This window comes from Trichosurus vulpecula, chromosome 2 (assembly GCF_011100635.1).
Source record: "Trichosurus vulpecula isolate mTriVul1 chromosome 2, mTriVul1.pri, whole genome shotgun sequence".
NCBI lineage: Eukaryota > Metazoa > Chordata > Mammalia > Diprotodontia > Phalangeridae > Trichosurus > Trichosurus vulpecula.
Genome location: NC_050574.1, coordinates 54,326,423 through 54,338,630, shown reverse-complemented (window position 1 = coordinate 54,338,630; position 12,208 = coordinate 54,326,423). Strand labels below are relative to the sequence as shown.

At 41.3% G+C, this 12,208-nt stretch overlaps 1 protein-coding gene across 3 annotated transcripts in view; it reads left to right on the top strand.

Annotated features, from left to right (window-relative positions):
* EIF4G3 (eukaryotic translation initiation factor 4 gamma 3) overlaps positions 1-12,208 on the top strand; it is a 385,863-nt gene that overhangs the window by 190,360 nt on the left and 183,295 nt on the right. Inside the window, exons 5-6 of one of the 3 annotated variants that reach the window (XM_036742705.1) lie at positions 290-385; positions 1,836-1,949. In XM_036742705.1, coding sequence (XP_036598600.1) covers positions 356-385; positions 1,836-1,949 — 144 coding nt within the window. In that variant the 5' untranslated portion in view covers positions 290-355. Of the gene's footprint in view, positions 1-289; positions 386-1,835; positions 1,950-5,568; positions 5,602-12,208 lie in introns of all 3 variants that reach the window. The other 2 variants (XM_036742703.1, XM_036742704.1) reach the window with 2 other exon arrangements.

Here is a 12,208-nt window from a genome sequence, read left to right as displayed (position 1 = left end):
TTGAGGTTGTTCACGAAGTATTGTGTAGTGGAAAGAGAACTTAATTTGAACGTACAAGAGCTAGGTTCAAATACTGGTTCTCTTAATAACTACTTGTTCAGAAAACCCTGGGGGGGCGGAAATCACTCTGGGCATCAGTTTCCTTAACTGTAAAATGAGGAAGTTTGCTTAGGTGATTTCTAGGGGCTATTGCAACTCTTAATCCTATGGCTCCCAAGCCTATGAATTTAGTTGCCTTCTCTAATTTGTACAAATGATATATTAATCTTTCTTTATTTTCTTTGGATAGACCCCTTATCCCTCTGGACAGAATGCAGCTCCAACCACATTGGTGTATCCCCAAGCCCCTCAGACAATGAACTCACAGCCTCAAACCCGCTCTCCGGTAAGTGAATACAAACTAGTTCCGCGTAGATTTCTCTTATCGCCTTTTGTCTGGTTTTTGTGTACAGTAGCTTGGTGTTTCTTTTCTAAATAGTTTCACTGAATTCTGGAAGTTTGTTCCAAAGTGTTTGTTCCTACTGGTTTGCATTGCATTTTCAGAGCCCTCCCCATTGGAACATTTCATTTTAAATTTTGTGTCCCCCCCAAAAAGGAGAAGACGGATTTCTTTCCATCCACTTCTCCAGTTCAGTAACGTGCTTTCTTTTTAGCGTAGTTGCATTCAAGTTCACTTCATTTCAGTACTTTAGCCATTAATAATATTTTTCTGTAGCAAAGAGAAAGAAGCAGGGCAATTTAGAAAACTCAATTCGATTTTTGTAACTGCACTCTCAGTCTCCAGTGTTTTAAGGAGTAAGACTCGTATATCAGTATCACTGGTTCAGTTCTAGCCTTTTTAACCGAATGGATATCTACGTGTATGCCGGTACAGCTGAGCAGAGCTGTTTCGTTGGGTGGTAAGCCAGTTGGCATCCAAATGTAAGATCTCTTCTCCTGCTCTCTTTTTTTCCTGAGTACATTGGGTTCCTCAGAGACTGAGAGCACTCCCAGAGTTCAGGCTCCTTTTCCCATTGGTTCTTAGGGAATTATGGAAGCTGTCCATTCTCTGGACATTTTTCTGCCCTGCCCTGCCCTGGCCTGCATGATTAGCTTTGGCTAGAAAGCGCTTGTGCAGCATCTCACGTTAACCCTCTTTATGCATCACCTCTGTGATTCCACAGCACGGCCCCAAGGACAGAAGAGGCAGGGTCTTCTTTTGGCTCCCATGCCTATGAGTTCTGCTTGGTAGGGAAAGAGACACTCCCTGAGCCAGTTCCCATTCTTTTTTGTTTCATGTGGATTGAGAATTAGTGGAAGATACCATGTGTCAGATTCTTTTCAGTATTTAGCCTCTGGGAGAACACAGACTGCATTGAAAATGTTGATCACTCTCTTCTCAAACTTGCCCATCCCTTCTTCTCTGATAGCAGCTCTTAGCCTGTGGGTCCCATTGAGCTGTGGGAGAGTCCACTCTAAGAGTGAAGGGGGTGGTGAGAATGTGGGGCGGGTCGTCAGTCTCAGTGGCCCATTTAATTCTTCACCTCTCTACTGAAATTGCCAACAAGGTGGCCAATGGAAGCTCAATCCTGAGAGTGGTTTTGGATTCGGACACTGGACCCCTTGGAATGGGACGGAGATCCCACCATTTCATTTCACATAGGCCCCAGTTCTAATCATTAGCCTGGAACAATGACGTTAAACTTTCATAAACAGTAAGTGAGTACTATGGTCCTCTTCTCCCCCCCCCCCCCCTTTTTTTTTAAACTGTTGAAAAGCAAGAGTAAGTTTACATGGTTAGAACTGGAGCAAAACCTGACTGAAGAGCTGCATCTCTAAACCAGTTTTTTTGACAGCCCAGCAGAACAGTGCCAATACATTGCACAGACAACTGGAAGAGGAGGAAGGTTTTGGAACAGACTCCCGTTTACAGGTCCTTGGCTGGAAGAGGCTGGATAAAATACTGCATTGTAAGCAATATAACAAACTGTACTTCTTGCAGGCAGCAGTGCCCTCGGCACTAGTGTTTTTGTTTTTTTGACCACATCCATTTATTGGCTGATCTACAGAAATGCATTGATTGCTTCCTCCCTGAAAGTATAACAGACCGTGGCAGTTTCTGCCAGGCTTAGTGGGAGACGAATGAAAGAATGTGGGAGGGTTTTCTCCAATGGCAATTAGATAGGAAGAATTTGAGAATTTTTTTAATGTAAAAAAAATTCGAAGGGATGGCGCTTTCAGGTCTATTTGATCCAAAATGCAAATTATAAGTATTTCCCATTATTTTATTAAATATCAAGGGGGAAATTGTCTGCAGTTGTTCAGCCATTTTCTGTGGTCTTACGTTATTTTTTTTAAACTATCCTCTATGCGATTTTTGCCATCCGCTCTGCTAGTGACCATTACCACCCCCATTACTAAAAACCACACATATAACATTCCATTTACATGCTCCCAAAACAAGTGCAAGACTAGCTGGCCCCAAACTACTCTTGCTTTTTGTTTTGGGTTTGATTTATTTGATTTCATTTGTAATGGTGCGGGAGGGTAAAGCAGGGGTGCGGAAATTTTCCGGATTGCATTTTTGACATCCTGGGCTTCCATAGTCTAGTCTCATCCACCCCCCAGCGAGCCCCGCTGGTGTGGAGAGGTAAGCCGTCCTGCTCAGGAAGTGACCCTAACCCTGCTTCGTAGAGCGGCCGGAGCTCACTCCATTCTATTTCTGCATTAATGGGCCATCGGCGATCGCACACCCTCGGCTCTTCTGTTCTGCCCTGGACAGCTGCCTTTGCAATCCAGCTGGCTTCAGGTGTCCCACCCAACCCCCAAACCCAGCTTTGTGGCATTCTTTCTATTGGAGACCAAGAGGACCCTATTTGAATTCTAACTTGGGGAAATTCTGGGCGTTTTTCGTTTTTTGTTTTTTTAAATACTGGTAAGCCCAAGTATAATTTATCAATTTACCCTTGTTTCTTATTGTCACATCAAAACTCCAAATAGTAGTTTATTTCCAATTTGTCCAATATTGTCAGACTACTGAAAGCATAATTGGGGAGAGGGGAGCATCATGGCTTTTGTAATACTCTGTGGTTATTTTAAAATGCTATGGTTCAGTGTGCCAAATTGACATCCACATTTGTTGGCCATGCCTAGTTGCCAACTTTGCACAAAGGGGTGTGAGAGAGAGAGACCGTTGAGGGGGTGGGCGGCAGAAGCATTTTGATCCAGGTTTCACAGAAGGCTGCTTTCCTTTGTATCTACTATCTTTTCCATCTAAAGACAAAGCCAAATGAAACTAAAGTTTCGACTTTTATTCTGAGCCAGCAGCGACTACAGTTTGTTCTGTTGCTTACAGCCACCCGTAGGATAATAAATATTGTCAACCAAAATAAAAGCTCAATAGCCAATGGTGACTAGTGCAAAATAGACTAGGGTACTTTCCCACTAACTTTAAAAAATTTTGATTATTATTTTTATAGCATATTCCTTTTGCTCATAGAAAATACCCTTTTAATTAGAAGGTTTTAAATATATAAAATTTTCAACACTGATTTTAGAGCCTTATAAATGGGACCTTTCTGTGGAACAGTGATAAGACAGGTACTACTGCTCGCAGGTGAAGTTGTTTAAAATGTGGCTTCCCCTTCACACCGCATCCCTTCCCTCATAAATATTTGGGTTGGGAGCAGTTGTCTTCCCTCCTTCATCAATGGCTTACGCAGGTTGTGTTGCCCATGCTGGCAGCTATTCTCTATAGCAGACATATGATCTGATTTTTTTCACAAATAAGAAATGGAAAATCATGATAAGACTGTATATCCTGTAAGAATAGCTTGTGAGAATGACCACCATTCAGAAATAGCACAGTATTTCCATTAATACAGAGGGAAATCATCCCCGCCCCCTTTTAAGCACATAGATTAGAGAAGGAATTTATTAATATCCTTCTGTATCTATTCAAAACCTGCTCACTTAGACATTGCTTACTAGGAAGACAGGTGACAGTTTAGTTTATAAGTGAATTCTGCATTGCACTCTCTGTGACGTGAATTGTCTGACACACTGTGGATTTGTGCTTTGATGAAATTTGTTGTTATCAGTCTACAGACCACTTTTCTGTCAAAGGAAGGGTTCAGACGATGTGCTGCTCTCTTAGGTCTTTTCTAGCTCTGACATTCTAGGATTGAATTGGCAGCCTGGGGAAATGAAGATTTTCAGGGGTCTTGCAAATTGTTAAAGAATGTGTGATCTTTTTTATTGGAATTAGGTTATATCTTAGTTCAGTGTTTCCTACTTCTGGGAAGAATTAGTGAGTGCACAGTAAGCCACAACCATTGTAGACTTGGGGTGCTCAGACAAATGAAACCATGATCTTTCATGCCTTAGGTTAGTAGAAAGGAACCAGCTTTCTTACTTTATTTTTCCATTTTATTTTTGAAGAGGGTGACATTGTTAATGACTTAGTAGCTGGGCAATGGAGCAGCATTGAAGCTTCCACATTTTGTCCTGTTCTTCCTGGTTAAAAAAAAAAAAAACCAACTGCTTTATACATTGGGAACTGTTTTCTCACTGAGTTATATTTGGTCTGAGAATTAAGTATCAAAATTTCCTTGATGGAAGACATGTTTCATGTGTCATAAGATAGGGAAAAGTAAGAAATGATGATGCGAATTATCCTTTTCAAACATTCCTCAAGTTGGCAGAAAAATAATATTTTATTCTCTTTTAGTCAGTCTAAGGGATAGCTAGTAATAAGTATGCACATAGAGTATTTTGCCAGCGTGCATAAACATTAGTTGTGGGCTCAGATTTCACACAGTATGTTTAATTGCTTGGCCCTCTTCCAGTAGTGTCTTCATTCATTCTTGTAGAAGACTGATGTTCACTCGTTGTTTGCCTGGATGTGCTTGCTGTTATGCTTAACTAGTTCATTTGACTTATGCTCAGATGATTATATTATAATATTAAATATTATTTGCTCACCCCTCCCCAACCAAACACCAGAAAAGATTTATTCATTACATGTGTGAAATGCTAAACCTTCCTCACCTCTGGCTGTGGAGGAACTAGAACACATTTAACCTCAGATAAAGACTAAGACGCATTCCTTTGACATGTTCCATGTGTCTAGTCTGATACTTTAATGATCTGCTCTGCTGTGTTGCAGTCTCGAAGCATTTCCCACTTCCTCCAGCTCTGTTTGAAGTCCTGTTTGTTACATAGAGCATCCTTGCCATTCATTTGCTTGGCCTAATACCCAGCCCTTTCGACTTTCTTATGCACTGTATCCACATTTTTAAGATGACCATAAGAAAGCCCACGATATAGCAAGTGGCTTCACATATTTCTCTGCAGGTTCTTAGACAAGGCCCTGTTAATTGCAACGATGTTAACCTGTGGAATCCTAGTACCTGTCTCTCACTGTCCTGCAGCAAAGCTTTGACTGTTTGTGTGTTTTGTTTTGTTTTGTTTTCTCCTTGTGGGTTTTTTGTTTTTTTGGCAGATTGTGTGACATTTTGGTTTTTGTTGTGGTGTTTCTGACTCTTTGTGCCTTTCCTTTTGTGTTTGTCTTCTCCCTCCTTTTCTCAGTTTGCAGCGGGGCCTCGACCTGCCCATCATCAGGTACTGTACCCTTGCCCCTTTCACCTCAATCTTAACTAATGGGCTGGGGCTTTTTAACAGCTGCTAATTCTTAGAATGCTGCCATCCAGTGGGCCCTGGCTCTCTGACCCGGAGGCCTTCTGCCCAACAGGTACCATTGCCCTTTCTCAGCTTTTGATCACCTTTTTTACTTGAGTGATGCCGCAAAGTTCGCAGTTAGCAACTGCCCTTTGTTTTGATGGAAATTATTGAGATTTCAATTGAGGATGCCTTTTAAATTTTTCAAAGATTCAGCCCTAAAAGTTGTTATGGTTCTCTAGAAACTTCACTGAATGGTACGGGCAACATTCTAAGGGTTCTCAATCACATGCTGATGTAACAATATTAACATATAGAGCAAAGAAGAGTGATGTTTCTAAATTCACTCAGCTTTAATTACTAACTTAGATTTTATAACAAACTCTTAATAATATAGTTTCATTTTTTGGCTTGAATTACTTAAATTTTTAGAACATACAATATTGATTATTTTATAATTAAACTTTTTTGACTGCTCAGTTTTTGAAAAAAATAATTGCTGAATAAATAAGTTTAAAAGGTCAGATAATAACAGATCATTTAACACACTTCTCTTAGAAACCCTCGAATAAAAAGAATCACTCTGCATATTTTTTCATATATTTCAGGCACCATTTAGAGCGTTTGGAGGGGTGGCATTTTCTCATGGAGAGAGATTTTATCTATTTTTCAAAGTCACTTGTCCAAATAACATTTTTGTTGAAAAGAGTTTAAAGACTACATCCTGGTTTTTAAATAATTTGTTATTATGGAGAGAATAGGTTGGCTTGATGGAAGGATTTCGTACTTTCAATTGTAGAGCATTGTGAAATAAAATTTTGTCCCTGTACTTTTAAAGATCATGAAATCCAAGAAAAGTGTGTATAACATATGCGTGGAAGTAGGAAAAATAAATTGGGACTGATTTGCTTTGCACTATCAATTAAAAGCAAGAGGGCTACATGGAATCTTCAGTGGTTGTTGGCGTCCCACTAGGTGACAGCATCTGAACTTAAAGGCAAGAGACTTGTTTTGAATCCTCCCACTCGTTATCTCAGGTGGCTAGGTGGCACAGTGGATAGAGCAGAGGCCTTGGAATCAGTAAGATTCATCTTCCTGAGTTTAAATCTGGCCTCAGATACTTTCTAGCTGTGTGACCCTGGGCAAGTTACTTAACCCTGTTTGCCTCAGCTTCCTCATCTGTAAAATGAGCTGGAGAAGGAAATGGCAAACCCCTCCAAGTATCTTTGCCAAGAAAACTCCAAATTGGGTCACCAAGAGTCAGGCACAACTGAAAAATGACTAAACAACAAAAACTCTTAAGAAATTGGTGTCTGTGGGCAAAATGTTTAACTTTTATCATCCTGTTTTCGCCTCTGTAAAATAGGGGGTGATGATACCTGTGCTTTCTTCTTCACAGGATTATTGTGGGAATTTAAGCAAGATAATGTATAGAAAGCTCTTTGTAAACCTTGAAGCCCCGTGGTGGTGGTGGTGATGATCGTTCACAATAAGGAAAATAAACTAATGATGTGTGAAAATAAAGATACCAGTTGTGGTGATAGATGTAAAAAGCGGAGTAATTTAGCTAAGACTTAAATAATACTAGCAATTATTTTAAGGTTTGAAAAGTACTTTACATATATTATTCCCATGCAAGCTTCACAACAACCCTGTGGTAGCTGTGTTGTCATCCTTGTCTTACAAGTGAGGAAGCTGAGTCTGACCTTAGGTTACTTGCCCAAGGTCCCAGAGCTAGTAAGTATCTGAGGCTGAATTTGGACTTTGAATTTGGTCTTTCTGAGTGCTGTATTATTGTCCACCTTGCAGCCTAAAAGGGAGAAGTCTTGATTTTGTTTATATGGAAAACACACTTTAACAACCCCACTGCTCTTTTAGAAAAGGAGAAAGAGTGTCTTTTTGGAGTCTTTGTTCTTGTTTCTAGGAGTGTAAGATTGCAAGCTCAGAGATCCGGTGCTTACACCAAAGGATAGGAAGGTCCATTGGACTGAACCTACCAACCACACAAAGCTCCCAGGGGTAGAACCGAGCTAGAACCGCCGTGCCCAGGCTATATACATCCACTGCCTTAATTGACCCATTTAAATTAATTTGGGTTTATTTTTGTCCATTTTCTGGTTTCATTTTTTTTCATCAATCAAAAAAGACTAATACTCGGGGCGGGGGGGGGGGGCGGCTTTTAATCATTAATGAAATAGCCACAGTATCTTTAAGGACTCTAAAGGTGTTCTCTTTAGTCATACTTGCTGCCCTCTCCGTCCCTTCACCTGGAGCTGGGAGAAGGCAGAGACTGGGGTGTCCTGCAGGTATCTTGGAGCAAGGAAGGATGATTCTGGAAGGTTTTCTGCTCTGGGCCATTGTGTTATAGTGGATCAGAACTTGATCATTTGAAAGAAATCTAACCTTGAAAAGATTTTGGATGGTGGAAGTCTCCAAAACTAAGCTTCAGATTCATTTTTACTTGACTCGACATTAAAGCTTTTCGGCAGCGTGGAGTGCAGGTCTTGGAATAGGGAAGTCCTGGGTACACGTACTGTCTCTATGAGGCAGAATACACCAAGTTACAGAGAGTTGGGGATCTGCTTTGGTGTAGGTATTTCCACACCCTGACTGTAGTAATGCAGTTGCAACTCAGTGGGGGACAAGGGGGGAGAGCCAAAGAAGCAGCACGCTTCCAGGCTCTGCTCTCAAGAAGCTTATGGCCTAATTGGGAGGGAGGGCTGGGAGAGGGGCACAACTTGCAGACTGTTAGGTACCAATAAGATGCAGTTAAAGGATAGATTAGGGTTAATCTCAGAGCAAAGGCACTGTGATGAAAGAGGACTGGGAAGGGTTTTTGTGCAAGGTGGGGCTTTAGCTGGGACCTAGAGGGAGCAACCAGGAGGTGTTGGTGACCAGGAGAGAGGTCCAGGCCTTGAGGGACAGCCAGGGAAAATGCCTGGTGTCTGTGAGGAACAGAAAGGATCCCAGGTATCACTGGATGGGAACAAGGAGCCGGAAAACTGGAAATGAGAAGGACTTTAAAAGTCAGACAGAGGTTTTTTTAGATTTGGTCTTAGAGCATTAGGGCGTTATGGTCAGACCTGCGTCGTAGGAAAATCAGTTGGACAGATGAGTGGAGAATCACTGGAGTGGACAGACCTGAGGCAGGGAGACCAGCCAGCCAGCTGGATCAGAAGTTCAGGCCTGAGGCGATGAGGGTTTGCACCAAGGCGACTGCAGTGGCCGAAGAGAGGAGACCATTGCCAGAGATATTAAGAAGGTAGAGTCAACTGGACTTGACTGACCACTGATTGGGATGTAAGGGGAAGAGAAGGAAGGGTCAAGGCTGACGTGTAAATTGTAGATGTGGGAGACTGAGAGGCCCCCAGGGAAGTGAGCTTCCTTTAATGCGGAAGTGGAGATAGCACTTCAGTTCTGGACATGTTGAGTTTTAGATGTCTACAGGACATCCAGCTTGAGATATTCTTTCCCCATTCCTTCATTTCCCCATTACTTGATTTGTCTCCTAGAAACTAGTAGAGTCAAGCTTCGTTAGATTTGCTAAGAACTGCGGCTTTTAGTGTTGTTTTGCTGCAGTTTTTTAAAGCTGTAACTTGGTGCTCCGTCACTGGGGTAAATCAGAACCTTTGTCCTTTTAAGGACTGATAATCCACTGGGTAACAAACACAGTGGGTGACCCGGCACACATGTGACAGGCCACATGGGCAAAAGGAAGCTTCGCTTCTTAGGGAAGGGCTGTGTGGCTTAGAGTTTGAAAGGGAATTCTTAGGCCCACTTTAAAAATCCAAGCCATTGAGCAAAAAGCTATGAAATGGAACCTCTCACAACAGTGATGTGCTTTGGTTCTTTGGCTGTTGAGGTAGGGGAGGGCTTTCTAAACAGCTTCTCTTTGACCTGTCCTCTCTCATTTCACAGAACGCTGCCCTTTGGGCTCTACTGACTTCAGAGTTTTCACTTCCCTTCCCCCGCTGAAGTCAGAAGGAGGTAGAGTCAGACCAAGAAAGCCAAACGATGTGTGGGACAGACCTAGAAGTCATCACGCACATGCACATTTAGGCAGAACACACAAGGTGCAAGCGTACAGAGAGAAGGGAGACTGTGCAGACTGTGCCCCTTACCCCTTCCAAACCTCAAAAGAAATGAAAAATAAGAGACACCCCAAGGGTATCTGCTGCTGCTGCAGCATTCTCATCTTCTGATCTTCTAAGATGTTGGTGCTGAAGACGATGGTTTTGCAACTGCACCCCTGCCCAGTGATGTCTTTTCCTGCTGAATTAGAATAATCATGTGTCAAGGAATGGCTCTGACCTCCAGGGCAGAGGGTAGCAATTCTTAATGCCTTTGTAGAGACTTTATCTTGCATATACTTTTCCTGTCATTGTTTTAAATAAGAAACAATTTCGAATTATATTTTTATGATTGTACTCTAGTATGGTTTATAAAAAAAAGTTTATTTCAAGTGGTCTAACACCATGTTGGTTCTTAATAAATGTTAATTGATGATACTATGTTTAAAAAATATAATAATGGATAAAGTTTCTAAGATTTTTTAAAAATCCCACATCTAAATCTTTTTACTGTAAAAGGAAACCTAGATTTACTATATTTAAGCAAATTGAGGATGAAGTCAAACTAAAAGTAATAATGAGACTTTATTAAAAATAAGAGTTGAGCATTTTCTTTGTCCTAGGAGAACATTGAAACTACTTTTGTTGAAGATCTTTATCTGTGTTACCAGCTAGGGTTCTTTTTGAAGGCTGAAGCCTGTGTAAGTCAAGGGTACAGTGCCTGTTTCTTCTGGGCCAGAACACACCTCAGGCCCCCTCCCCCCATCTCCTTCCCCTCCCCTGTTTTCTTCTGTTTTTCAGGGATCCTTTAATCAGTATGCACTGGTCGGTATCACATTTGCAATTTGAAGAAAGGAAGGAAGTTTACGTTTTAGCCTCCTTTGAAGATGAAACAAGAAATCCTACATACCTTTACATAGAAAATGTTCTTGGCTCTGGAAGCCTATAGACAGATGTTTAAAAAAAAAAACCCAGCAACAAACCATCATAATTAGAAACAGAAAGGACAGAGAGTACACTCAGAGTTAAACAAATGACATCTTGGAATTTAAGTTGCAGCAGTTCACGTAGTTAATTTTATCTGTGCTCAGTGCAATTTGTCTAGTTCTGGTTTAAAGTTACTTGTGTTCCTGTCCTTGTATTACTTCTGGATTACCCCATAGAGATCAGGTGCTGGGTATATACTTGGGCTAAGGAGTTAGCCTTGTCATCGTGAAATAGGTCAGAGAATTGATTTTTAGGCTTGTTCCTAGAGCAAAAACATTTCGCAACATATTTCCCTATGTCTTAGTTTTGTTTACATGCTGTTCACAAAACTCAATGGCACAGTTTCCTCAGCTCCATAAAACAAACAGATCTTTAGCCAAAGCCAGAAAGCGTTTGCCAGGGAGGAGTATTTTCTCTTGGGGCGTGTGTTGAAGCCGAGTGTTATTTTTCTGCTGTAGTTTTGCTTGGCTATTTTAAAGATATTCTCAAAGGTTTAGAGTTTTATTCGTCATGTGCTGGTTTCACTAGTGACAGCTTGGAATGTTGAAGAGATCATTTAAGAAGCCAGAGTTCTAGGTTCTCGTGCTATCCCTGTCATGACCCTAGTGAGGAGACCACATAAAAGTCCCTTCTCTGTGCCTGAGTTTCCTCACCTGTAGGATAAAGTTAGTTTTAGCTCATCTTTAAGGCTCATCCCAAGAGGGCTAACTCATAAGTTAGCCACAGAATCTTAAGCACTGGAAGGGGCCTGAGAGGCCACCCAGTCCAGTTGCCAATTCTCTAAGACACATAAGCAACCCTTAGTCCTCTGCTTGGAGTGGTCTTGGGTGGGTTGTGGAGGGAGGGGAGGGCAGCGCCCTGCTATTATGCTGTTCTGTTGTTCTACGTGTTAGGAAGGTTTTGCTTATATTAAGCTTAAATTTTGTACTTTACAACTACTACCCCTTGCTCCTAGTTCTGCTTTCTGGAACTGTGCAGATAAAGTCTAATCTGCCTTCCAAACAACAACCCTTCACATGCTTAAAACCTGGCAGTTTCCACTCCCATGTTTTCCAGTCCTCTTCTTTGGTTCTGTGAAATATGGTCCAATCTTAGAGGTCTTTTACTGCACTCATTTCCCTTCTCTGAATGTTCTCCATTTTGTGTTCTTTTTTGAAGAATTGTTTCCTTTTTCAACAGATACTTGTCTTTTCATGTGCCAGAAAGGTAATCCTAGATTCAGAAAATCTAAGAACTAAAGTCAGTTAGGGAGTTGTCTTTGAGACTAGGTAGGGTTAGAAAAAGGTAGCTCAAGTGAAGATGATGACATGTAAAAATATGGCTGCATACACTTTATAATTTATGAAAATAGTGGTGGAATCAGTACTCTACTCTCTGTCCAGTCTGATTTTTGGCATGGTTCAGGGCTTTGATGCAGTTGGTAATGGCAATCTGTAGAATTTACAGCCATAAAGAAACTTAGCCTTTGTTTAGTCCAACCTCTCTATTTTACC